The sequence below is a fragment of the Dermacentor silvarum genome, chromosome 8 (genome assembly GCF_013339745.2).
Source record: "Dermacentor silvarum isolate Dsil-2018 chromosome 8, BIME_Dsil_1.4, whole genome shotgun sequence".
NCBI classification, from domain to species: Eukaryota; Metazoa; Arthropoda; class Arachnida; order Ixodida; family Ixodidae; genus Dermacentor; species Dermacentor silvarum.
This window is the reverse complement of record NC_051161.1, coordinates 4,858,933-4,885,019: the sequence shown is the minus strand read 5'-3', so window position 1 is coordinate 4,885,019 and position 26,087 is coordinate 4,858,933. Positions and strand designations below refer to the sequence as shown.

The following is a 26,087-nucleotide window of genomic DNA, read 5'->3' as shown; positions in this document are numbered from 1 at the left end:
TATTTTATTTTGATTGTGCTTGTCCTCTTTTTATGTTGAGTTTAGATGGTTTATTTTGTTTTGGGGCATTTTTTCAGATTAAAAATTTGTGTATTTCTTTCTGCTTACCAGTTTTGCAGAAACCCTGTTATATCTTCCTAATGTGACTAATCCTGACTAGGATTACAGTAACCATCGAGAAACAAAAAAAATTAAAAAAACTGTAACCAGCTGTTGCATCGCATTAAAAAAGGTGAAATACATTGGCACCAGTATTGTCAGCTGCCAGCATCTTGGCCATAGTGGGTAAGTGCCATTATGATTTGGTGAGTGGTCAAGTTGGTAAGAGAGGAAGATGATGACAGGGTGGACATGGCTGTCTGAGCCCCTGCATGACCTCGGGAGTTATGACCTCAGGGGTAGGTCACCAGCTGAGAGGGGCCAGATGAGCAAGCCACGCACCATCTTGGTTCCCAGGCTGAGGATGCAGCGACCCACCACGGTCAGCGAGGATGTGGTCTCGCTCCTAGCGTCCCTGGAGCAGGGCCTGCACGAGGTTGGACCGCAGCTGCAGTGCCTGCTTGGCATGCTTGAGTGGCAGACAGGCCAGAAGCGGTCCACCCTGTTCATCAGTGAGTTGCCGTGTGTGCAGCTGCTTTGGCATGATCGCCACACACTGGGGAGCCCTTGTGCACAACTGCAGCTTTGCTCCGATTCTGCCACTATATTTGTCAGATTTATTGTTCAGACAATGCTGAAAGGCCAGCGTGAATCAACTTCTTTTAGCCAGCTCATTATCACTAAGGGCTCAAGATAGTTCTTTAAAAAATGGCTTATTGGCAATAAATGCCAAAGAAAGAGTCACTGTGTAAAGAGTCTTAGATTAGGGGATGCAAGCTGCACACCCAAGTGTTGGGGGATGCAAACTCCATTGTTGATCCTTTCAATTCTTTTGTGCTCGCTTTGGGTTCTGTTGTATGAATGGCACTTTGCGTCCCCTAATCCCCTAATCTAAAACTCGCTATTAACTATAGCTCTCGCAAGTATAGGGAGCACACAAAAGCCAAGTATGTGATCAACATTATCCTGCATTGTGCACTGCTCAGTATTGACTGCTGCCCACATAGCTGACATGGTGACAATAGCACCTAGCTAAGGCAGTGTCAACTCTCATTCTATGTAGAAGGCTTGCGCAGTTTCTCCAGATGCAGAGTAGTTTAACCATAACGAAAACTAAAGGGCCCATGTAACACTTTGAAGCTGGTAAATAAACTTGCTCCACTAGATAATAAACATCTGAGCCTATTATTGCTATACTTGCTGAAATAGACCTATTGTATCATTTAAAAGACCACCTGCTTTTTTCCTAACTTCCTGAAATTGTCATCACTTTTCATGGATATTCTTGAATGTGGTGGCCATTGGCTGGATTTCTTTAAATATCACACGTAAGCAGTGCCTCTGGCAAAAGCAGAGAAATCTCACTACTAATTCTGCCAATAAAGCAATAGCACCATATGGTGCTTGAGAATGGTACTGCAGTACCAATACTATGGCCACTCAGATTACGCTGCAATATCCAAGTCAAGCCCATACAAAAAAGTTTGCTGTGAGGATGGATGGGGCATGGAAGGCATTGTTTTGCATGGGCATGGTAGCACATCTTTAACCCTTTAAGACGCCATTTTATCCTGCATGTTGATTGAAAACTTACTTTCACCACATTTCTTGCATCTTCAGAATCATAGAAAGTGTACAGCTGCAGGAAAGATTAGGAGTTTTAAATTCTTTAGCGAGTTTTGTCTAGCTTACAGAATATGTGGACTCCACACAAAAACTCACTACAGGAACACAGTATAAGAGAACGTCAACTATTTCGTGTATATTGAAAACTTTGGAAAACAATTATCCAGTTGCTTGAAAATTATGCCTAGTGCATGACATTGTGAAAAACAGTGCAAGAATTGAACCCACTGCATACAGCAACATACTGACATCGAGCAAGGACACTTGACCTTCCCACTAATTTTACTAAAAGATTTTACACATGTTATCCAAATTTGCAGCACAATTCTAACCATAAGCGTTTCAAGATATATGCGACACATGTTAAATGTCAGTACTTTCATCAGTGCTTTTGCTGTTGATGCACTATGTTGGCGTACATAATTGTGTACACAGCGTGTGAAAGGGTTAAGCACATTTGGAGTGATGAAAAAGACTGGACAGCTGGGATGTGAGCAGCAGTACTTGATTGCGAATAACTCTGTTCATGCAAGGAGCACTTGTATATACTCTTTTCAGTTAATAAGGTTTGTGAAGAGATGCCCTTTAATACAAGAGACATTCCGCATATTTCACAAAGGTGTACCAGGGCCCTTTTAAAGGCCAACTGCTCTGAAACTTTTCACTAAATTGGTTATTCATGAGTAGTATATACTGCTGAAACAACCTGCAGGCCTGGTATTTGTATCACTTCCTCCTCAATAGCTTTAAATAGCACTAATGCAGCCATTGTGTGCAACTGGTGGTTAGCGGATGACACCTATGCTTACAGACGTCAGCAAATCTTAGCTATTGTCATGTTGCCACTTTTGAATGTGGCTTTGGTTATTTTTTTTTCTTTTTTTTAGCCCCACACTGTTGGAGTGCACTTCTTAAGCTACTATGACTATGTCTGTTCACATTATAACAAAGTGCCACTTATAGCAAAGTCAATTTTCTGTGCTGATCACCTCGTTTATTGAAGGTTTACAGTAGCTAATCTAGAGTGGGAAAGTTAGAGGCCTCACACGGCATTTTATATAGTGTTACTTCAAGTTGAGTTATCATGGTTTTATTGTGTTAAAGTTATATTTCACAAAGCAAGCATCATATGCTATATCACATGAGTTGATCACCTCTAATAGCATATTGTACTGCTTATACAACAAAATCTGTTTACTATTATGTTATTTGTGAGATAAGTGGAAGACCTTCATGATTAAAAAAAACTTCACTGGTGATCAAGATATAGCAGTAAATGTGAGAGAAATGTGTTAGCATTAAGTTGCACCACTTCGAGGCCCCGGATCTACGATTTGAACCTCGTCCACCACATTGCAAAGTGTTGTTCAGGAGCTCACTTGACACACGTCCTGCCTCGTCGAGGAGTGCAACTGGTCCGGAGCAGACCACCATCAGTTGCACTATATATATACATGCATGCATGCATGCACGCACGCACGCACGCACACACACACACACACACACACACACACACACACACACACACACACACACACACACACACACACACACACACACACACACACACGCACACACACACACACACACACACACACACACACACACACACCTTCATCATCATCATAAGCCTATATTTATGTCCACTGCAGGACGAAAGCCTCTCCCTGCGATCTCCAATTACCCCTGTCTTGCACTAGCTGATTCCAATTTGCGCCTGCAAAATTCCAAACTTCAGCACCCTACCTATAGTTTTCTGCCACCCTCGACTGCGCTTCCCTTCTCTTAATTGGTATCCACTCTAATGGTCCACTGGTTGTCCATCCTACACATTACATGGCCTGCCCAGCTCTCCATTTTTTTCTCTTTGTCAACTAGAATATTGGCTATCACGTTTGCTCTCTAATCAACACTGCACACTCTTCTAAGCTCTCCTGTCCCCTCTCTACCTCTAACACTTTACTGGCTTCTTACACTTCACACACATGCAGTTTTTTCCACTTGGACACTCCTAATGCTAGCACATTAAAATAGCTATACTTTTGTACATGCTCTTGCACATTCATATTGAGCGCAGTAGTTTTGTAAAAGTGATTCATTTCACAGACACAACTGTCAAATAAAGCTTGGTAGTGTGCACCCTTCTCTTAGGACTTGTGCTGTGTCTCTGGCGATGCACTTGGTGCATTTGACCAGCACGTTACGAATATTATCAATGTATTCATTTATTTATTTGTAAAATGTAATGACATTTTGGCCATGTCAACATGATGTCATTAGTTTGTGTGTAGCATGGGATTCACAAATAAGAAGCAGAACGTTTTCTATGCATAAGAGCTGCTGCTTTTAAATCAAAACAGCCCTCCAGCGCGCAGCCTCCATCAAGAATTTCATGTGTAAATTGCAGTGAACCTTGAGCTCTAGCAGCTGGCTTCTGCGTCTAATTCCCACAGTGCTTCGAGGTACAGAAAGAAGTGAGCAGATGAGTGAAAACAGTTGTAGGGACTACTAACATGTTGGTCCTTTAAAAAAATATATATATATTGTGTGAGCTTTGTCTAACCATTTCATTGTATCTTATTGATGATGTGTGAACATTCATTGAGGAGTTGTGCATGCAGAGCGCATGGTGGCAGAAAAGTTTTTGACCATTCAACCTTGAACTGGCGGTAGTCAACATGGGCCAGAAAGTCATGAAATCCCTGCTTTTTTTTTTTTAGATGCAAAATGTTGCATGCATGCTACTTTAACTGGCAAACATGGCAGGCTGTTTACTTTGCATAGTGTGTTAATGGCCTCATGTTGCAAGTGAGAGGCAGCTGAAGCTTTTGTCTGTTCCGGTGTCCTCCTGAAGACATGCATTGCCTTCCACCTTTGCCTGCGGCTGCCACCTCCATCCAGTCATGGTCACGCTCCTGTGCATCTACATGGTCACCAGCAAGAATGCCCCGCTTGTGTGTGGCCTTGTTGTCTACCTCATCGCTGCCTACTCCTCGTAAGCACTGCTGTCACACCTTTATAGCCAATTCACTTCAGCTCTCAGCACTCCCCATGAAGGATAAGTCAAAAGGGTATACTGAATTGGTTACTCTGTTGATTTTCACACACATAAAAAAAGAAGAAAAAACAGAAAAAGAAACGCAGAGGAAACAGGGGGCTTATAAATCTGTCTTTCTACTCTCGTGTGACCTGTGTCAACATGCGAGTGTAACCAATACTTTTACAGTCTAAAGCGGCCCCTGAGCATTGTAATGAGCTTACCAGAGAAATAATGCAGGCTGTTAAGAAAAGCTATTGTGAGCTTGATTATGGCACTAGCTCTTTCATGCTTTTATCTGGTGAAGAAATTGAGTCGTCTGGTAGTCTTGTGAGTTGGGAATGTAAGATGGTAAAAAATACTCTTGCTTTTTGGTTCTCGGTTGTGTGCTTTTGGTACCTTGTATAAAAAGTACAGGTATCTAAAAAACAGATCATTTTCCAATGAGCACATGGCAAATAATATCATATTCCAAGAAAAACAGTGCAGCAACAGGGCCAGCAACGCAAGCACTAGCCCAGCTTTGCACTCTTGTATAGTATCATATTGATGCATGTACAACACTTAGAGGCGGCAAAATTAAAACAAGAATCCGTGCAAATAACTGCATACAACAGCGTTAAAATGTTCATGAAAGCAAGCCAGCACAATTAAGGACACAAATAAATGAATGCTTCAGAAATGATTTTGTATGTTTAGTCATCGTTTTCACTGTTGTCTCCCATTGAAGTGTGCTGTGGCTTGTGGAGATGAGTATAGTAGTACGTCGCTCGTAGGGTGTCTCACCCTACGAGCGACGGTCAGGAAAGGCTTACCGTGCTCCACGCCCTTGTGGAGTGCAGGGAAGCCGAAACAGAGAGAAAAAGGCACTTTCCTCTAGCGTACCGGTACTGTCTCCCTCTCCATCCCGCTATGTTTCTGGGTTACAAACCCCTCTTTAACACCAAAGCTGTCCTGGGTTTTCTTAGCGATGTTACATTGCATGTTATTTGCCCAATTGTTTCATAGCGCATCCTCTCTCCAGAGGATGCCGCTGCGATAGTAGTTTTGTATAGCACGCGTCTCCAGGCCCTTGCATTTCAAAGGGCCTGTCAAGGCAGTAGTGCTTTTTGAAAAGACTTATCAGTGATAAATTCTCATTTATCATCATTATCTTGCAATTTGTTCTTTCGTTTCATAGTGCACCTCATTAGCCATTGTCATAATTTTATTACATATATATTTTACGCATTTTACAGCGATTGTTTTTAGGCCCTTTTACAGCCACGACACATCTACCTTTCGCAATTCATTGCTCCATTGCCAACTTATTAACAGAGGCCTGGCGCTCTTTGGCCATACCTGGCCCTTGCGCCATTAAACACCATACATCATCAAGGGCACGACGCTCCTCCACTCCGCAACGCACAAAGGCACTATAGCAGGGTTCGTCGACTCTCCGACATGGCACAGATCGAAGACTCCCGAGTCAGTTCGCCCACGGTCACGGGTTTATTCACCCAAGGTTATACAGTGCGATAGTGACGGCGCTTACGGGCAAAGGCTCACCGCAAGACCAATCAAGTATGCGCGCCCGCTGCGCTAGGGCTAACTGGGTAGCGGTCCACCAAGCACGATAATGAGAAGTCGCGAGAGCGAAGGTGCCACGTAAACCACTCGTTGCGGGCCTGTGAGCCATGGAGGAAGGAAAAAAACAACAAAAAAGTATTTTTCTTCCTCCATGCTGTGAGCAACCGCTGCGGCGAGGAAGTGCTCAGCGGAAGAGAGCTCAGGTGGAGAGGGTGCCGGGGGCCGCCACTCGGGAGGCCAATCAGGGCGCGTCCCGGTGACGTGTTCTCGCGTGACAACTCACTCCCGAGAGGGAGAAACACAGTTTGCGTGGGCCGTGTCCGCCATGTTGCCGTTAAGGCGGCAGTTCCCGGAGATAGAGCTAAGCACAATGCGTGAGCTGGGGGACGAGGCACGGGAAGGCACCTCGATGCCCACAGTTGAAGGTGAAATTTATGTGTAAGTCGATCCCCCCACACATTTGCACTTGAATTTTTTAACTTTTGGTGCAACCTATATACACGAAAGTATGGTGTGCAGGATTAACAAAAACAAAAAAACACTTTGAGAAAAGTATAGAGAGAGAAGAAAGGGGAAAGGCAGGGAGGTTAACCAGATCGGAAGGTCCGGTATGCTACCCAACACTGGGGAGAGTGGGGAGGGAAGGAAGAGGGAGCACAGCGGAGGCCGTGTATGACTGCCAATAACTCCACTTCCACTGAACGCACTGAAGTACTTTTAATGGCAAAGTATTTCTGAAATAGTTTATTTTCTACACTTTCATTTACTTTCTCAAAGTGTTTTTCTTTTTGTTAAGCCTGCATAAAAAAAAAAAATTTAAAGGGGCCCTGAACCACTTTTCATCGAAATGGAGAAAGACATTTGAGATGAAAATAGGCTATTTCAGAAATACTTTGCCGCAAAAAGCACTTCAGTGCATTCAGCAGAAGCGAAGTTATTGGCAATCAAACACAGCCTTCGCTGTGCTCCCTCTTCCTTCTTCAATGCCTTGCACTGCGAAGGCTACGGCGGAGTGGCGTGGAGCCTCTACGCTCCGCCTTCGAAACGTCACCGTGGCGCACAGTTCAAATTTCATTTTGGATGTGAACATACACGCCACGACTTCCGATTTTGGTGCCTACGATGCACTAAACTTAGCCAAATGCAGTTGTCCTCAACGAGCTGCAGTGCACTTAGCCAGTGGACTTCTGGGGGCACCCTGCGGCGGCCGCGGTGTAACCGATCGCAGCGACCAATAGCAGCCGCATATTGGAACGTGCTTTATTACGTAATAAAGCACATAGAAGAGAGTGAGCATCATTCATGGCCTCTGTTGAAACGAGAGTGTTTGAGAGAAAGATAACTTCGCGCTCTGCTTGCGAGCTCCACGCACCGCGTACAACAGCAAAACTTTGCTGAGATGTTAACAGCAGCATATGCTACCCGCGGGTAGTGTTATTTCACCAAGCCCGAGGGGTGGTTCAGGGCCCCTTTGAGTGCAAATTTGTGGGGGAATTGACTTGCACATAAATTGTCAGACTTGTCAGACTTGTATGTCAGACTTGTACACATCAATATATGTCAGAATGGTACACATTACAGAAAAAAAGTTACTGCTTAAAATTAAAATTACCTCATTCAAAAATGCAATTGATTACAGGGACCAGTTACTGTCCACGAAAGTAATTGAGCAATTATGAAAAAGTAATTGATTGCTGAACTTGAAAAAGGGGGGTACCAGTGAATACACAAAGATGCGTACACAAGGAAAAGGCGTTCGACACAGACGGATGTTGGACTTTCAACTATGCTTTATTGAAATTTACATTGACGCACAACACCTCCGACGCATGCGAATTGTCACCTCCTCCCAAGACATGCACTGATATCAGCTGAAAATGAACATTGCCGCACACAACATCCAACGCATGCGCATCTTCTACTCCTCCCAAGACACGTGCATCAATGTCAGTTTGATCACCTATACCTACCCGCTAGGTAGGCACGTTCCTAGCTTGTTAAACACAAGGATGTGTGATACATCTTTGTGATACATCCGTAATTGATTGCCTTTACATTACTGTAATTGTACAAATACAATAAATAGAATGAGCTGGCCTGGCTTATTCAGTGTGTCCTCTGCAGCCCTTCACATGTTGTTTATCTTCACTAACAATTGCTTTTCAAAATTTTCTGTGGTCATCTTCCCTAGTTTTCATGTAAGGACATCAGCAGTGACACTGGAAAATCGCTCAGTGTACACGCTAGAGAGAAGGGCAATGTTGTAATGTGTGAACACCGAACAAGGAAATTATGGGAACAAAAGTCAGGAACTACTTAGTATGCATTTACAGTGGAAAAAGCAAAGTCTGAAATCATTCGAGATGAGCACTCACATAGTGGCGATTGTGCCACATATAGAAACGTTAAGTCATTTTGAGATGCAGAATACAATGTTGACATTACAGGCCATGCAACCTGCCATTAAAGACGAAACAAATACTGAGCGTTGTGTGGCACGACCATGGGCGTTCTACCGTGGTTCCCACCAAATTCAAGTGTTCAAAGCTGTCCCACCTGTTACAGCATGTTTCGTCATTGAAGTAACTGGTTACATGTAATTGGCTACTGGAAAAAAAGTAATTGAATTACAGTCAGCATTACAGACTCACAAAAGTTATATATAGATCAGTTACAAAACTACCCAAGAATATTATTGAGTACAAGTAATTTGTTACATACAAGTCTGAGATATATACTATTTCTTTGTACACTTTGCTTTTTGCAGTGGTGTCCTTTAGCTTTGTCGCAGCATATTCTGTTATTTGTGTTTAGCTGGTTAATGAAAAAAGTGCCTCTTCGCTTCTCATGTAGAGTTTGTTAAAAGGACCTTGAAAGGATTTTGACGATATTGTACAAACGCACCGAGTCATTAGGCTAGGCCCTTCTGGTTATTAAGTGACAGATTTAAGTGCTTCGCGTAAAGTGTGTAATTTATTATAAGGTTATAAAAATGTGCATTGCTACCAATTGCAGTGGCGCCGCTCCCGTGTTTCTTGAGCCTCCTCCTCCCAATTGATGTATATTTATCCCAATTGACGTCAGTTTGGCGAGCTGATTGGCTATCCACGTCGCTTCATCTATAATTTTTACAACGTTATGGTGACCAAATGTTGTTCATGATAGTTAAAATGTTGGTTAATTTGTGTCTACAAAAAAAATAACAAAGAGAATACACAACAATTTATCACTACACTCAAGCACTTCCAGCACACAGCCAGGGTCGTCTGCTTGTGTTACAATGTTCTCCATGTTGACGTGAGCTGTGTGGTCAGTGATGGTTTCGAGCTTCCTTTTCGCGAGCACCATGCATCGCCTTTGTTACGTTGTGGACTGCAAATCTAGCAATAGGCAACATGTCCAGCTGCGACATCGTGTCCCTCTACAAGGCTACATGCGAGTGGTGTGGCTGGAACGCATCGGGCTGTCAGTATCCGATGGGTGCCAGCATCTACGCCTTTGAGCCTGTCACTTCACGCCAGAGGATTACTATCACAATAAAGAGTTTTAGTGTATACAGTATTCACAGTAACGCAAGCACAAGCAGCCTGGGCATTTTACCCGATAAATGGAGGTGCGAATGTGAACGGCCTGCACGGTGCAGCCACCTGGTGGCACAGAGCTCAACCAGACAAACACAGAGCTAATATAACCAAGTGTATTCTACTGTGCTGCTGGTGTAAATTTTCGGCAGGAGCGTAATCATGTACACATTGTCTTTTTAAATGTTTAACATGTTTTACACTTGGTTACAGCAATAGTAGCTCTGTGTTTGGCTGGTTAAGCTCTGCACCACCAGGTGGCTACATCGTGCGGGCTGCTCACATTTACGCTAAACTTCTTGATCGCAGCAGGAGTAGTATGGAGGGGCTTTAGTTTATGCCTCTGACTATCTGTCAAAATGCCCAGCTCGCCTGCTGGTTACCGGAATATCGTACATGCTCGGCGCTGCGACAGAACGCTCGCAACGCATGCTACTTGGATAGCTCTTGCGGGAGATCGACAGCCAGGCGGCTAGCAGAGGGCTTCGCGCGCTGGCTCCAAGACGACCTAAAGTAGACGACACGACATCACATCATGACGCAGAGCCAGAGAAGGTGGAGCTTAGCCCCGATCACTCGGCAAACGAGTTGAGGAGTAAAAGCATGGCTAGGGTGGAGGGTAACTTATAATTGTCTGTAGCTGTCATAATGTGAGACACTTCACTTAAATTGTGGCGCTAATGTTTTACTGTAGCTGTACCCGAGGTGTCTACAAAATTTGTCCAAGCCATTTCAGGGACCCTTTATATTGTTAGTTCCAACAACGGGGCAAATTTTTTGTCACCTGAGAAATTATAGTAGAGTTTATATTGTTTGGCTTTGTGGTTTTGTCTCTGGCAGCTTTCACAACATAGAAAATTCTTCCAAAAGTGACGACAGCCGATGGATTACTTTCTGGCTCATCTTTGGCCTCTTCAACATGCTGGACTACTTCACTGACCAGATTAGGGAGAACTTCCCACTCTTTTGGTTGTTCAAGGTAAGGCAATTTTATGCGGTTGTATACCTATGGGTGCACAAAGTATGAGGGTACCTATGTCCAATGCTCACAGAAGGGCACTATACTGAGGCTTTTTTTTTTTCCTTTGACCTCGCATTGTTCTTTTTTTCCCTGGTTCCATCAAGTGCCTTTTTCATTTACCTTTTACTGTGGTGTACTGCACTTTTACAGTGCATTCAGTAGTCTGCGCATTTCTATCCTTTTATTCAATGGCTTTTGAATTTAAGATATATCTAGTAACTAAAGGTAAGCATGCTTCTTGGAAGGGCTTAATAATAACTTTTTTTTTCTTTTATTCTGTTATTCATATCACTGCATTCACCTGGAGGGCAATAATCTATGGGAGGCGTATTACAAAATATACAAATAGATTAGCACAAGTATACACCATAATACAGAAATGCTCAGGACGTTGAGTGGCATGAGGAAACAGGTATGTCATAAGGCAACAACACACAGGGAGAAAAAGTACAATTAAGAAACAATAATAAAACAGGGAAAACCAGCAATAATGTAAAAATTGACAGGTAACAAAAGCAGCAAGTGAATATACAAGTACTGCATCTATCTGAATAAAAGAATGTAAATTACATTTAGAGATGCAAATGGTACAACAATGACTGTGGAAATTAATGGGCATCAGTAGTAACAATTGCGTTGGGTAACAAGTTTCATGCATGGAAGGGAAGAAGAAAGAATAGAAAATCTTTTGTGCGTCATAGAAATTTCTTTATTTTCCACTCATTGTCCTTCTTCATTGTGTATGATGATGGCTTAATATATGAGTGCTATGAAATGCCAGTGCAATTGTCAATTTGGTCGAATGAGCAATTTTTTTAGAGCTGTGAGAGTGGTATCGTCCAGTTGAGTGGGTGACAAAATGTGCAGATCTTTTCTGAATGGCTTCTATTTTGTTTATTAGCGTTTTAGTGTCGGTGTCCTGGACTACAAAAGCATATTCAAGGATTAGGTGAATTTTTGAGGCGTACTAAGTTTCCTTCAAGTCTCTGGCTTTTTAAAGTTTCCTTTAATAAAGTGTAGTGTTCTACAACTTGCACCGTAATAATATAGCCATTTTGTTTGTTCCATGATGAAGAAAAGAATTCTGGCAGAACCTGTCTCATTATGAATGTCAAAGCTAGCATTGAAGCAATGTAGCGACACGCCGTATTGCCGCTGCAGAGACGCGTTGAGGCATGCTCCCCACTGCAGAAAATGCTGCGCCATGTGGCGCGTGTGCAGGCAAGATTGTCTGAGCATATGTGATGCGTGTTCACCCAACACTGGAGAAGGGTGGCACATACTCAGTATATACCCAATGACCAAAGTTGGTCCAACAGTTGGTTTCGAACCCTGTTAACTCAGATCGATGCTGTACCCATTAGATCCAAAATGGCAAAAAGAATGGTTAGATAGACAGGCAGACAGTCCCCTGAAAGTGCGTCAAGTTCGCATTAAAAAGTTTAGTTGAGTGGGGCAGGAATGACCACTTCCGAAGCTGTGCTGGTAGCCAACAATATGATTGTTGTTTAAGTGCTGAAATATGTTTGAGTAGCAGAACATGTTCAAGTACTATTTCACATCAAGTGGAACACAAGTTAGTGAAATAGGTTGGCAGCTTGATACTGTGTCACAAGGCCTAGCCTTATGCACAAGAACCACATTTGCCATTCTTCAAATGTTCACATTTGCCATTTTCTAATTGGTCACATTTGGCCTGGACATGCTTGCAAAACTGTGCTTTTTAATTCGCATAAATACAGTGATGCACCATTTTTGTTTGTGCCTGTCTTTTCATCCTCCACTTTTTGAAACAATGTGTTGCAAGCTAGACAGGTGTACTGGTGTGGACATTTGATGTGCACTGGCATATGCTAGCTGGAATGTTTTTTTTTTCTTTATGTCTGCTGCTTATCGCTGTTGTGTTTCAAAAGTTAGAAATTAGCTGTGCAACTCACACAGAAGTGCCCATAACATGACATTTGGTTTATTTTGGTTGCGGTTTTTCATTGTGCTTCATTCGAAGGGTCAAATTTGAGTGAGGTTCGAAAATGAACTCTGCAGCTTTTATTCTTGACCTGGTGTCTGGCGCCGACTGGAACCAACGGTGTGACCATCATCTATTTTCACCTGCTGTATCCACTCTTTCTTGGCATGAATGACCGCTGCGCCATGGTCACAGACTTCGAAAGCGGCCGGGCATTCTGTAGCCGCGTTTGGCATCGCTGCTACCCGTGGGCACAGTGAGCATTAGTTCCATAATAATGTACTTTGTATGTAATGCCAGCCATGTTAAAGGGCATCAATTTATGACGATAAGTTTTCATGGCAGATACAGAGTGGCACCGCAAACTGTACCACAGAATATCATTCCCAGCAAAGAGCATTTGTTGCAAATCTGCATTTTGAATATTCATGCTCCAACCAGACCAAGCAAGGAACAATTGGATACCTGGCTTTCCTCACACTGCAGTGGAACTTGTCTGCTATTTGAAAGAACAGAATTGAATATATGGCAAACCTAGCTATCAGCTAGTCCAGCGGTAGGCCACATTGTCAGGGCGTGCTGAATTATGCATAGAGATTTAATTATTTTGATGAATAAAAGTTTAAGTGGAAAAGACAGATCTAATCAGCAAGCAACTCCTGCCGTACCTCTTTATGTGAGTCGGGGCAAGCGTCCTCTTTGGTAAAGCCAATAGCGGGTGTCCTCTCAGTTGGCAAACAGAACCGATTTGTCAGGCATAGCTGCATGATGCGTTAACTTCTCTGCCTGAGCCTGACTTCTCGCAGCTTGAGTTAAATTTTCTCTTTGCATCAACACCTTTCAAGAAGGAAAGGCTGTGCAGCAGTCTCTGGTAGCATAAGTATAAAGTGCAATTCTATTGACTGCGATGTCAACAGCCGCTGAAAGATGTATATCGCACAATGTTGCAGTAGAATCTGCCAGTTTTGATGTAGCAGCCATGGCTGTCTCATGAGGCAATCCTGGCTTCGCATCCGCCCTGTGCCACTGAAGCACCATGTAAAAAGCAGCCATGCAAAAAGACTTGCTCCGAAAAGAGCAGGAAATTTTCCTCTGAATCTGCCACTGGAATTTACAGTAGACAGTTTTAGCAGAGCGCCGCTTACGCTCCGCTCAGATTTCACGCTCTGAGATACTGCAGGGAACTGCATAGATTTCGCATTTGATAAGCGCGTCTTGCCGAGACGCGAGCGACGCGCTATCAACTCGGCTGCAAAATGACGAAGAGGCCAAGTAGACACGCTGTCACCCTCCGCTCAGTCGGCTTTGTAACGGAGCGAGGGATGCGGTCTTCGTTCCGCTGCCGGTATGAGCGTTGTGCGCAAGCGCAATAGCGTTCCCGCTAAGCGGTTGTGGCATTTGCTAGCATATGCCGGTCTGAGCGGAGCGGACCGCAAGCGCTCAGCTAAAACACTCTAGTGACGTGAGCACTAAGTCGTGCCTCCTGCTTGAAATGTTCCCTTTAAAAAGGACTTGAGTAGGCTTATCTTTCCCATTTACCAAACAGCTGTTCCACAAAAAATTTTTTTTAAAGTGATCCAGTGACTAATAGGCAAAGTGACCAATGAGCCGCACAAGTTAGGGCGAGTCTCCGTACATGAGTTAAGTTCAGGGGTTTAGCAAAAAAAGCTGCAATTTAAGGCCAAACTAAGTTTTTCTCATGCCCAGCCATGAAAGGGATGGTGTATTTGTGGCAAGCAATAGATGTTGTTGCCATTTCATGGATTTGAGCCATTTACCTGTAGCTCCGGAGGGCATGTGAAAGTTCTATACTTATATTGAACTGCAATAAGTAGCTTTAGCCAAGCACAATCTCTCTAGCATCATAGGAAGCTGCTTCATGGGTGCAATTTGTCATCAGCATCTGTATTTCACTTCTATGCTACTTTCTGGTTTACAAATCTTCTGCTGTTTTCAAAATTGGCCCATTTCCTAAAAATGGAGTTTGACTTGATTTCTTGTTTTCAGTGTTTACGCATTAATTATGTAAGGTGTGATGATATGTAATGCTAAGTCGCACAACAAAAGGAGTGTAGGATTTAGTGACAAATGGACCCCCCCCTCCCCCCCCCCCAAAAAAAAATGGCATAGCTAATTTGGCATAGCATAGGCGCAATGCTTAAGAGACAACAATGCTGATGGGCACTTATCTAGTCCTGGCTTTTGGGCTAGGCTAAGCACTACCAAGTCAACCCCAGCATTTCTGGAATTTATTGATTATTGATAGATTATCGATTAGCTATTGATTGGCTATCGATTGGCTATCGCAAGGTATTGGCCACGTATTTGGGCTAGGCTAAGCACTAGGAAGTCATCTCCAGCATTTCCCAGAATGTATTGATTATTTGTCGATTATCGATTAGCTATTGATTGGCTATCACAAGGTATTGGCCACATATTTGGGCTAGGCTAAGCACTACCCAGTCATCCTCAGCATTTTTTGAAATTTATTGATTATTGATCGATTATTGATTAGCTATTGATTGGCTATCACTAGGTATTGGCCATGTATTTGGGCTAGGCTAAGCACTAACAAGTCATCCCCAGCATTTTCCGGATTGGCTATTGTTTGGCTATCGAGTGGTTATCGATGACTGACTTAGCTGAAGTAGTCCCTACCATGCATAACTAGAATTAGCTAGGCGCAGCTTCGCTAGTTCACTGAGGTATGTGCCATTGCGCTTGGACCCTTTCTGCACTACCACCAGGATCGGCCCACATTTTGGATTCAGCAGACACATTACGCCCGGCTTAAACAGCTCCGCTGTTAAAACTCTATTCAATGATGCATGTGCAGAAAATTTAAACATTCAAAGAGGGTTCTAGCACATTTATGGTCATGGCTAGATGTATAACTTAGCTAAATGGGCCATGAAATACCATGTGAAATATGTTTGCATTTTACATAGCCATTTACTCACAGACCCAAGTAGATATATTATGTATAATAAGATACGAGAAGCTATCTTACTTTATCAGTATAATCAAAGCCTATTGTATAAAGGGATTCTCTTAAGTGTGAAGTTAGTGAGAGTAAGGTTGGTACAAGTAACTAGTGACTCTTAAGTGTGAAGTTAGTGAGAGTAAGGTTGGTACAAGTAACTAGTGACTAGAGCAGGTCACAGGCACTGACAGCCGGAGTGCTAGTTCAGCAGGAAGTTGTTGCTTTACCTATAGTCGGTGATAACCTAAGAATGCAGTGGGAAGTACACCGCTGCCCAACTCAAAAAGGGTTTGTATAGATGAGCCAGCCAATTCGTCATCATCATCATCAGCCTATATTTATGTCCACTGCAGAACGAATGCCTCTCCTTGCGATCTCCAATTACCCCTGTCTTGCGCTAGCCTATTCCAACTTGAGCCTAAAAATTTCCTAATTTCATCAACCCACCTATAGTTTTCTGCCGTCCTCGACTGCGCAATGCCCTTCTCTCGGTATCTATTCTGTAACTCTAATGAACCACCGGTTATCCGTTCTACGCATTACATGGCCTGCCCTGCTCCATTTTTTCCTCTTAATGTCAATTAGAATATCGGCTATCCCTGTTTGCTCTCTGATCCATACCGCTCTCTTCCTGTCTCTTAATGTTAGGCCTAACATTTTCTTTGCTTTTCTTTGCTTCTTTGATAACCTCCAAGTTTCTTTGTTATCCTCCAAGTTTCTGCCCCATATTTAGCACGGGTACAATGCAATGACTGTACACTATTCTTTCAATGACAGTGGTAAGCTCCCAGTCAGGATTTGGTAATGTCTGCCATACGCACTCCAACCCAATTTTATTCTTCTCTAAATTTCCTTCTTATGATCAGGGTCCCCTGTGAGCAATTGACCTAGATAAATGTACTCATTTAATGACTCTAGAGGCTGACTGGTGATCCTTAATTTTTGTTCCCTTGCCAGGCTACTGAACATTATCTTTGTCTTCCGCATATTAATCTTCAACCCCACTCTTACACTTTCTCGGTTAAGGACCTCAATCATTCGTTGTAATTCGTCCCCATTATTGCTGAATAGGACAATGTCATCTGCAGACCGAAGAATCCTGAGATATTCGCCGTTGATCCTCACTCCTAAGCCTTCCCAGTCTAAGAGCTTGAATACTTCTTCTAAGCATGCAGTGAATAGCATTGGAGAGATTGTGTCTCCTTGCCTGACCCCTTTCTTGATAGGTAACTTTCTACTTTTCTTGTGGAGAACCAAGGTTGCTGTGGAATCCTTGTCGATATTTCCCAAGATATTCACGTATGCCTCCTGTACTCCTTGATTATATGCAATGCCTCTATGACTGCTGGTATCTCTACTGAATCAAATGCCTTTTCATAATCTATGAAAGTCATATAGAGAGGTTTACTGTACTCCACAGATTTCTCGATTACCTGATTGATGACATGGATATGATCCTTCGTAGAATATCCCTTCCTGAAGCCAGCCTGTTCTCTTGGTTGGCTGAAGTCAATTGTTGCCCTGATTCTATTGGAAATTATTTTGGTGAATGTTTTATACAGCACTGCAAGCAAGCTAATGGGCCTGTAATTTTTCAATTCTCTGACGTCTCCATTCTTCCGTATTAGTATAATGTTGTCATTCTTCCATTTCTCTGGTACACTTGAAGTCGTGAGGCATTGTATATAAGCCAGCCAATCACTGCCACTCATTTTCGTGACATGATGGTGGAGGTAGGCTGCTTTCAGTACAGGCATCTCGTGAACTATGCTTTGGAGCATGGAGGGCCAATGCAATGAAGTTTTATGGATAGAACTTTTACTGTATCCTTAGGTTGTTGCCAAGTGTAGCTACCTTGAAGACCAGCCTTGCAACCAGTATGCTGGATCACCCCTGAGACTGAAGAATTGCCCAGAACTATCATTAGCTCATACCTTCCAACTTTTACGATCTTATTATAATATGCCTGATTTTTAGGGCTTGTTTACAAGATGACTGCCATGGTGACAGCAATATTTTTATAGTGAATTTGCATCTAGTTTGGGGATAAACTGACTGCGAACGAATACGAGTGCAGTTGTCAAAGGAATGCTCAGAGCCTGATTTCTTGAACCTGCTCGATTATTTGGAGTTACCTGAACCACCGCCATGCACTCCATAGACCTGTATATAACAGCAGCCAAAATATCTGCTTTCATTGCATGAATACTTTATGAAAGACTTAATATTTCTGTTGGTCTGTGGCACAGATCATTTTATCTCCAGAGCAGGGTGCATGTTTCAGCATCCTTAGAAGAAGAAAGCTCGGCAATTTTTTTGTATAATCAGAATAAGATGCTCTTTATTGTTTTTCACTAAATTTGAGTATTTTTTGGCATTCACTGTAGCAATCGTTCAAAGCAATGTTGGCAGGTTTATTAGTGCCATGTTTATTACCTGCAGTGTTATACCAGGGGTCCAGGTGTTTCTACGAAGACATTAAGTAATATTTAAAAATAGCCAATCTGAAATAAAAGGATGCTTCCTTCAGAAACATGCCACCAGTGGTAGTGACCGTGGGGTGATGGGCGATATGTGGTAATTAGTCTCTAATTAACAAAAATTCATTACTTAACTTTTAAGCTTTGTTTCAGCAAACACTCCATACCAGCCATATCAACTTTTGTATCTGAAAAATAGCGGTTGCCAGCAGAATCGTGGCACAATGAATTTCTGCTATCAGAGCATGCGAAACCGAAACTGGGAGGCTGCAGCGAGCGCAATGCCATGCGCCTTGAGGTGACATTCGAATTACGTCACCCAGCAGCCAGCACACTGCGACAGCGAGGAGCATGCAGCCGGAGCACACTGGCTGCCCGCTGCTAGGCGACATAATCAGAACATCACCTCAAGGGGCACGGCATTGCGCTCGCTGCAGCCTCCCAGTTTTGGTTTTGCATGCTCTGATAGGCAAAATTCATCAAGCCACATTTCTATGGGTGATCACATTTTCCAGATCCAAAAGTTGATATGGTTTGTACTGAGAGATTGCTTCAATTTCCCGATTAGGATGATTTTGCTGAAAATAAAAAATTAAAAGTGAATAAATGGGTTTTTCTCAATTAATTACTAATTACCGCATATCACCCCATGGTTGCCTCCAATGACAGCATATCTGCAAATGAAGCGTCCTTTTATTTTAAAATGACTATTTCTAAATATTATTTAAAGTCTTTGTAGAAACACCCGGTATCAGGCACGTAGCCAGGGGGGGGGGGGCTGATGGGGCTTCAGCCCCCCCCGAAATTTTTTCGTGCGGGCATGCACCGCCAACTAAAACTACCACCGACGCAGGCAATCATTCTGGATTTTGTCTACAATGTCTTTTTCACGCTCGAAAAGACATTTCGGCACGAACATTGCGAACTCGGGCTGGATTTCGTGACAACGCCCTTGCACCTGGAGTCACGTAACGCAAGGAGCCCCATCTGAGCACAAACTTTCATCGGCTTTTCGATAGCGAGCGGGCGCGTTGCGGCATCTCGCAGCGGCCGCGGAATATACGGAGCGCATGGATTTCAATTACGAAACTTTATGGGTATAAAGTTCTCATAAACTTTTGACGCGAAAGGTGCGCTGACATTTCCAAAGGCATGCTTTAAAAGATTTTCAATTCTAGAACTTTATGGGGTTAATGTTCTTATAAACTTGGGCCAACATGCGCGCACCAAAACGCTCGTGTCCAAGCCGTTCCATAAATGGAAGCGCGCGCTCGCAATCTCCCACACACACGAAAATACTAAATATCACCGTGACTGTCAGCTAGCAGCTGATAATTTTCTCCAAACATTTTCAGGAAGCGTGCCCAATGGGATTGATCAGCTGGACTAGGGCAGGCAAAGTAAAATATGAGAAAACAAAAGAAAGTAAATGGCCTATTATTGCGATTTTTTTTTTTTTTTTTTTTTTTGCGGGCGACAAGGTCTGGCTCTCCGTTGTCACAGGGACAGGGGCCCTATGGATATAAGCAATGCCCCTGCTGAAAATACAGGCATTTTCAGAGTGCTTCTTCGCTGCGAGCTGATTTTGGAGATACATATCTGAAGAACCATTTGGAAAGTTGGCCCAGTAATGCCTCGTATTTAAGCCCAGACGCATAAAACCAAATTATAGAAATTTGTGGTGACATTATCAAAGAAAGCCTATATTCAAAAGCAGGCTGCTTCTCCACACTTCCTGACGAAACGACGGACATCGCTGGAATCGAACAGCCTACTGTTTCTGCAAGGTACCTAAACAAGTATGCCAACGACATCAAGGGATTCTTTTAGGTTTTAGCACCGGAATAGGTGCCCATCTTTCATTGCGACAGCAGGTTCTATGTAAATGTGTAAATACTGCTGCAGCTTCTAGTCACCCTTCCAGTGACCACTGCCAGCGCAGAGAGAATATTTTTTTAACAAGAGTTTACTAAAAAACTACTTGCGCTCTACAATGTCTGTGGAACGCATGGTTAGGCTGGCGCTTCTATACAGCCACAGAGACGTCGGCATCAACGTGTCCGAAATCATTTACCGCTTCGCTCAACTTTCCCGCCGAGAGAAGTTTGTCCTTTAGATAGCGAAGCAGCAAAAATCAATGCAAGTAAAAAGCACTGTTCCTTCAGGTCCATAAGTTCTTAATTATTAAAACGTATGACCGTTCATTAGCTTTTAAAACCGCAGAAATTTTCGCCGTTTATTCTAGCAGTTAGCATCATGATCACAATTATCACGCGAATACAAAAATTACGAGTATACCAATAACCAATTTTGACCGACCTTGCTCGTTGAAAGCCCGGCCCACGCGGCGTTCGCCAAAATACACTCGGATATTGGGTAGTTCAACTTGCCGCATCATCTGTGGCCTTCGCTTGTCCTTTTATTTCATTTTCAGCTACCTGCTTTTATTTCTTTTTTGAAACGAAGGGACACCCTCCTTTAATTTTGGGTGCAGAATAATTGTTGGCGTTGTGCAGGCAGTTAAATTAAACATTTTCGTACTGATTTATGCATTATTCCTCTATTATTCTACCCACATGGGGCTGTCGCGACCGCTGCATGGCCCAAGTACATATCACGATTTCTGCGATCATAATTATGTTCTTGCCTAGATCATCTGTCTTTCTGTGCGCAAAGTTTACTATCTGTGACTGAGCAACATGTTTATTTGTCTTATTTGACGCATTATATACACTGACGTTTGCTTAAATACGTAGATTTATTGGAGACTCATACGTATTCCTAAATATCTTATTGCGAGGTTTTGTGTATACTAGCAGTGAACTTTGTTTCCAGCGACTCTTTTTTTGCCCTTTAGTGAGTTGTATCTTCGCATTGGTATATTCCATTCTATCTTCGCAATTTCTAATATATATTTTGCACAACTCCCACTTCTTATTTGTACTCACTGCTGCGAGTATTATCTCGGTGTAATGACAATACACGATGAGTTACAGCTGCTCCTGCGCAATCGATTGCAACGAGGGATAGCGTCATTGAGGTTTCTTCCTGGCCGTTGCATATGTAGAAAACTGTAAATAAGGTTATTGAATGACAAAGATTCATCAAAATGTTTGTCCTCAACTTATTCATTTCATGGCCTTTACGCTTTTCATATAAGCTGCATGCACTGCTTTGCTGGTTTCGAACTGATATTAGAGACTTCTAGTATTGCGGAAAATGCTTGCGTTAGCGTTAGCGTGTTACGCACGCTAAATCTTTGCGGAACGCTGTTCGATAGAGTTTTAGTGTAGCGTAAGACAACGATGCGCCGCTAAGCGCAAAACCATCTAGCTGCGAGTAGTCAAAGCTGCAAACTGAGCAGCTCGACAACCAAACTAGCCGTGTGGATCCACGCCAAGCCTTAAAACGAGCCTGCATGTCAAGCGCTCAGGCCGAGGGTGCCACCATGTTTGCAACGCTAGAAACTTAGCGAGCATTTAGCGTATCCGCTATATTTGAAAAATAGCGGGCGCAGTCTGACCTCGCTATTTTATTGCGTTTAGCGTGGTGCCATTTCCGCAATACTAAAACTGTCTATTGACCCTTTTCGCGGCAATCCCGTGGGCGCTGCCATATTTGATCACGTGGTGACGCATCCATTGCTTGCCTCAACTGCCTCCGTTGCCTCCTTGTTTACAATGGAAGTGCATGACACCGGTGCGGCTTAGAAAACATCTGTTTTCGGAGATATCATAGACGGTGACTAGATGGACGACACGAAGCTTTGATCACAGCTTCAGAGAACATGCAAAAGCGCTTTCGGAGCTGATTAAGCTATGTCCAAACGGCGTATATGGTGCCTGTTCTAAAAGCGGGGCTAAATATGAATTCCAAGCTGTCCGATTATATATTCAGTCAGGATTACTGCGTTTTGCTCTTTGTTCTTTATTGGGCAAATATTTTGAAGCAGTGGCTTGTCAGTTTCTGACTCAGTGAAGTTCCTATCTGATTATTTTCTGCCTAATCACTCGTGGATGTGCTCAGTTCCGGATCCGATAGATTTGTTCTTGCTGCGCACAAGGCTTCAAACGTAGCTGTTTTGTACATTGTAATACCTTGTAGCAAATATATATTACAGTTAGTATCTTGTTTACTTTTGTGGTCTATCACAAAACATTCACCTTTGACCATTAGTGCACTATAGGTGTAGTCCGTCATTTATTGTGTGTATACAGTGCGCATATAATCAAGGGTAAGTCCATTCACTTATTCTTGATACGTCGGCGATAGAGTGGGCGTAAGTTTTCCTGCCATTTGGACAGATGTGTATAGATAACGTGCGCGAAACTTAATATGACAGGAAGCGGTGCTACTCCCTTTGTCATTGTTTAACGAGTGGTACTCATTCTTGCCGACGTTATGGGGATGAAGCCCTTTCTTTGAAGGTTAGCGATACAAGGCTGGCGGATGAGCAAATTTCTGTATCCTCGAGGAAAGCCGTACATCACGAAGTGCCGGTAACACGTTCGGACAGTTGCAGCAGCAGTCCGCGAACTTCACCACACAGATTCATTCTATTCCTTAACATGCCAGTCACTATTTTTGCAGCCAACTTCTGCACACGTCTTCAATCCACATTATTAAATCTAGCATGATTGGAGCACAGTGTGTTAGCGAAAACTCAGTTGCATTTCCGACAACTGATCGCACAGAAGCAAGATAGAAGCGGTAATGGTTTCGTATTCGTGCGCGGTCGCTGAGGAGAGGTATGGCGCGCCGCTGTGAGCGCCATCTCGTTTCTCTAAAACAAACTTCTCCCCGAAAAAGGCCAATAGTTCTAAAGTTCATGTGATGTTTTCCTTACTTATTAATTAGACAAAAAACGCGGAAGCATTGATATCAGCTATTTCTGCCACAATTTTTGGGGCATATGAATTTATTCTTTTATGACAACATACATATTTTAATGGACAGTGCATAGCGTTCAATAATTCGTTTGTAGCATCTAATATACATTGGAATTGGCAATGCAGTTATTATTCATGCATTTGATCCCTCTACAAATTTTATAAGGAGGAGGCCGCGCTGCAACCTGAGCCCCCCCCCCGAACAAAATTTCTGGCTACGCCACTGCCCGGTATGTGTCATTTACGACTATGGTTGCCACTCACATCGACAAATTTTTTTCATTTTTTTTTCCCGTGATGACTGTACATGCCTCGAACAATAACTAACTCTAATTTTGCAAGTTGAGATGTGCCGTACTAACTAAAAATGTAATGAAGTTTTTTTAAGTATTTTGCCATGTAATGTGTATCAAAGCGTTTAGTGCGTGCTTATACTGTGCTGGTCTTACCAGGTTTGTCAGTCTTCATTTAAAATGCATGTAAACATTGTAGTACAATGCAATTACATCCAGTAAACTTGATAGCAAGTTGGAAAGCTTGGAACATGAGAGAGATGAATGTATGAGAAATGTGCACAAATCGGCTAAAACATAGAGGTTGTGCTTGTACCACCCAAGATGTCAAACATATGCTCTAAACCAAGTGTAGAGGTCATTATGTTGGATGACTTCCTGGTAGGTCAACTGGTGTCTGCTCCCCACTTTGATTTCTTCAGGACCACGGAGTAAGATAAACAGGAGCGCCATCTCCGCCGCCGCGCAACGCATTCGCTCGGGACAAACCGTGCAATACAAATTATACATCGCGTAGCGCCATCTGTAGAGGCGCGTGGAAAACACTCAACAGCTTGCTTCCATGTGCGCATGCGCCGAGTGGCGGAGACCGGCGGCGGCGGCGGCGCAGAACGGGCAGCCCGGCACCCACAGAGCGTGTCGTCTGCTACAAACGTGGACCCTCGGCCGTCTCAATTTGACAGCAATCAAACACAAAAAATATATGCGCACAAATAATAAAAGCGCAAATAAACACGCGGTAGCGCTTTTATGCACACATACGAAACATTTTTAGATGTCTTTAGAGGAAACTGACGATAAATTACGCTGTACAAAAAGACACAACAGAAGTACTTGTTTTTCACTCCTCTACGTCTGCGCGAAAGCGAAGGTGCGAAGTTTCCGTCTTCCTCGCTTTGTTTACCATGTCTGCAGTATGTTTATTCATGCCTGACGGAACAAGGTACCTTGATACTTGTGCGTAAAGAGACTGAGCAACAGGACAGTGTTTTGTTCCCGGCTGTAAATCTGGTTACGGCAAAGGATGCGAAAAGTTTTCGCTCTTCGCTTCGCCATCTGATCTTCAACTACTGCACCAGTGGCGTCAAAAAATTCATGAAAGTAAGCGAGCGCTTAAAGCAATGGACAAAATATGTGCGCGACACTTCGAGAAGCAGCTTATTTTTGATAGTTACTTCAGCAAAGACAAAGGCGATGTCCTACTAGATGTAAAGAAAGTGCCTAGACTTCGAAGCGGAGCCGTTCCTTCAATTTGTTTAGGGAAGCCTGGCGTAGCTAAATGATGCTGAATGCCAGGAGCAACCAGAAGACGCCAATGCGGAAGGACGAGAGGAGCCCAATTTGAATTTGTCTACAACTACACACAGTGCAGGTGCCTTTCCTTGTCCAGAGACATGCCGTAATTTAGAGAGAGAGAGAGAGAAAGGGAAAGAAAGACAAGGAGGTTAGCCAGTGTAAATACCGGCTGGCTACCCTGTAAATTCTCAGCCTTGCCTTCAAGATGATTCCCCCAGTTATGCAGACACATAATCAGAGCTTCTCTTGTGAAATAATGAGCAGGAAACACTGGCAGGAATTCCTAATTATTATGTTTAATGAGAATGTGGCGATTCTGCTCGCAGGAGAACCGGGCGACACGAAAAGCACCGCGAGAAACAAAGAAGCAAGCGAAGCATCCTAGCACTTGATGCGTGCTCAGATAAAAAAGAGTGATAAACGTCAGCTTTTCCATAAAAACTTCTTTTCATTGTCTGTCATTGCTTGAGACCACCCGAACTGCCGTTATATTGCCTTACCATTTACTATAGCTTTTCTTTCCGTCTTAGTTTCCGTAATTTGTTTATTTTCTGTTCCTGTGCCTTGTAAAGTTCCATGTAGGCCACCTGACAAATGCCCTGCATTTGGCCTGTATAAAATAAATTAAATAAAATGATACATGACTTGTTTCTCCTGCTAACGTCACTACGTGAACCGCAAGAGCTATGCGCGGCACAGGCGTCAGGGCGTGCGCGGAGCAGCTGATAAGCAGGTGCCGCGAGTGACTCCCCACGCCTTTGCTCCTCTCCGCTGCAGAGTTTTTCTTCATTCGTAGCGCCGTCAGGCGAACACGCTGTGAAGCAGGAGCCAGCGTTGCAGAATGTGTCCCTTCCAGACGAGCGGAGTCCGCGCTCCTGTCTTATCTTACTCCGTGTTCAGGACCCTGTAGACAACAGCATTCAGCATGTTGGGATGTAATTAACAAAATGTGGCATAGGTTTTGAGTGGTTCTGTGCTTTATGCATGAAGTCATTTTCCTCCGTATCAATGCAGCATTGTATTAGCGTAGAAACTGCTACGGCTAATTTTTGTTACAGGGAGCCGGAACCACTAGCCAGGAAAATGGAAGATTCTGGAGAGCCTGCCCGGTCAGTCTACCTTTCACCTGCAGCTTATTGCACAAATGTAACCATTTGCATTGTTTGCACTTGCACCCTGCCACTTGTTTCCTAGTCTGTCCTTATTCCACAATATCTATTATCATATCCCACAGCTCTGCCTTTAAT

At 43.3% G+C, this 26,087-nt stretch overlaps 1 protein-coding gene across 1 annotated transcript; it reads left to right on the top strand.

Annotated features, from left to right (window-relative positions):
* The first annotated feature begins 458 nt into the window (after window positions 1–458).
* LOC119461925 (receptor expression-enhancing protein 5) lies at window positions 459–26,087 on the top strand. Its single transcript, XM_037723290.2, has 5 exons — window positions 459–611; window positions 4,627–4,720; window positions 10,753–10,891; window positions 12,977–13,155; window positions 25,899–26,087. The coding sequence occupies exons 1-5, from the start codon at window positions 464–466 to the stop codon at window positions 26,032–26,034; spliced, it is 696 nt and encodes a 231-aa protein (XP_037579218.2). The 5' UTR covers window positions 459–463; the 3' UTR covers window positions 26,035–26,087.

Bases quoted from the DNA above. Each gene is read 5' to 3' on its own strand.
- LOC119461925 (XM_037723290.2), top strand. From the start codon at position 464: ATGCAGCGACCCACCACGGTCAGCGAGGATGTGGTCTCGCTCCTAGCG. The intron at 612-4,626 runs GTGAGTTGCCGT...ACCTCCATCCAG, and splicing joins GCGGTCCACCCTGTTCATCA to TCATGGTCACGCTCCTGTGC. The intron at 10,892-12,976 runs GTAAGGCAATTT...TGAACTCTGCAG, and splicing joins CACTCTTTTGGTTGTTCAAG to CTTTTATTCTTGACCTGGTG.